Source organism: Mus pahari, chromosome 11 (assembly GCF_900095145.1).
Source record: "Mus pahari chromosome 11, PAHARI_EIJ_v1.1, whole genome shotgun sequence".
NCBI lineage: Eukaryota > Metazoa > Chordata > Mammalia > Rodentia > Muridae > Mus > Mus pahari.
In genome coordinates this window covers 28,114,519-28,116,205 of record NC_034600.1, presented here as the reverse complement: position 1 = coordinate 28,116,205, position 1,687 = coordinate 28,114,519, and the positions used below count along the sequence as shown (strand labels likewise).

The 1,687-nt window shown below is 47.7% G+C and overlaps 1 protein-coding gene across 2 annotated transcripts in view; it reads left to right on the top strand.

Annotated features, from left to right (window-relative positions):
• LOC110329224 overlaps nucleotides 1-674 on the top strand; it is a 27,992-nt gene extending 27,318 nt beyond the window's left edge. The window contains exon 3 of one of the 2 annotated variants that reach the window (XM_021208817.1): nucleotides 208-674. In XM_021208817.1, the coding sequence (XP_021064476.1) occupies nucleotides 208-357 (150 nt within the window). In that variant the 3' untranslated portion in view covers nucleotides 358-674. The remainder of the gene's footprint in view (nucleotides 1-207) is intronic. The other variant, XM_021208818.1, reaches the window with a different exon arrangement.
• Nucleotides 675-1,687: the final 1,013 nt, after the last annotated feature.

Genomic DNA, 1,687 nt, shown 5'->3' with positions numbered 1-1,687 from the left:
GTGTCGAGACAGGTTTTCTCTGTATAGCCCTGGTTGTCCTGGAACTCACTTTGTAGACCAGGCTGGCCTTGAACTCAGAAATCTGCCTGCCTCTGCCTCCCAAGTGCTGGGATTAAAGGCGTACAGTCACCACTGGCTGGCATTAATCTTGTTTCTACATTCCTTCAACAACAAATACAAAAAATTTCCAACAAAACTATTAATCAGCTCCTGTTGCAGGATTACCAGCCACTGTCCACAGAAGAGCAGCTGTCCACAGAGGAACCTGATGCTAATGTCTACCAAGTGGATCCTGGTGGTGAAAATCAGCCACACCCCCAAACTGATGATGCCACAAGACAGCAGGAAGCAGCTTAAGAGACAGGATGCCCTCACTCTCTTTTCACCATCGGCTTTCCCCTCCCCCTTCCCCCCTTCTCTTTATAACAAGAAGGGAGGTATGTTGGTATCAGGACCTCCAAAAGCCGTGGCATCACATAGGTGGGACCTGCAGGCCTGTTGCCAAGGTAACAGCTATCATATTCCCAGAATCCACTTGACTTANCTCCCACCTTTACCTGTGTTATGTCACCACCCATATATAAAAAAGCCCTCCCATCTCCCTCTTTCTCTTCCCCCCTTCTCTTTTTGCCACCATGTTGCTCCTCTCTCTCCTAATAAACCTCTTACAGGTGGAACTGCTTTGGCCTGGTGTGCAATGTTTAGACAGGAGCCACTGTTCTAACACATCAACAATGGGTCAGCAACAAGTTTCCAGCCCCATGCCCCAGTAATGGTTCTGGAATGTCCCTAGAGGTAGGGGAAGATAAAGGTCACCCACCCTGGAATTCCCTTCATGTGCTCTGCGTTAGTTAGGGTTTTACTGCTGTGAACAGACACCATGACCAAGGTAAGTCTTATAAAAAACAACATTTAATTGGGGCTGGCTTACAGGTTCAGAGGTTCAGTCCATTAACATCAAGGTGGGGGCATGGCACAGGCAGAGCTGAGAGTTTTATGTCTTCATCCAAGGCCTGACTTCCAGGCAACTAGGGTGAGGATCTTATGCCCACACCTACAGTGACACACCTACTCCAACCAGGTCACACCTATTCCAACAAGGCCATACCTCCAAATGGTGCCACTCCCTGGTCCAAGAATATACAAACCATCATATATGCTCTAAATCTGGCCTGCGAGCTCACTTGGTTGTCTCTCTATCTTGGTAATGGGGGACCCCAGCATGCTGGACTTCTGCAGAATAAAACACTCTTTGCTTTGATGTGTTAAATAGGCCTTTATAGACAAATAGCCTTTTGTACTAGGTTTGAGACCTAATACCCCAGCCTTTTTGGTTGATAATAATTGATAAAGGTGACTTAATCTTTCCCATGATCGTTTCCTACTGACATTGGTACATCATTTTTTTTTGGGAAGGCTAGGATGCTGGCCAAGGCCAGGAAGAAGGAAATGTGCAGGCTGTTCTGGGTGCTGTCCAGGCTCTGAGGGACCATCTGGAGCCAGGCAAGTGCAGGCTGCTTTACCGTTGTGAGGTTGGATCACCTGGGGCAACAGTTTTGGTGATATCTAGGGTGCCAACACTCAGGCTGGCTGGAAATCCCATCAGAAGCACCTGGGGGTAGGGGGTGAGTTTGGAGCAGTCTTTAGTTGATTGGAAATCTGCTGGAACAGCTATAGACAAAGATAA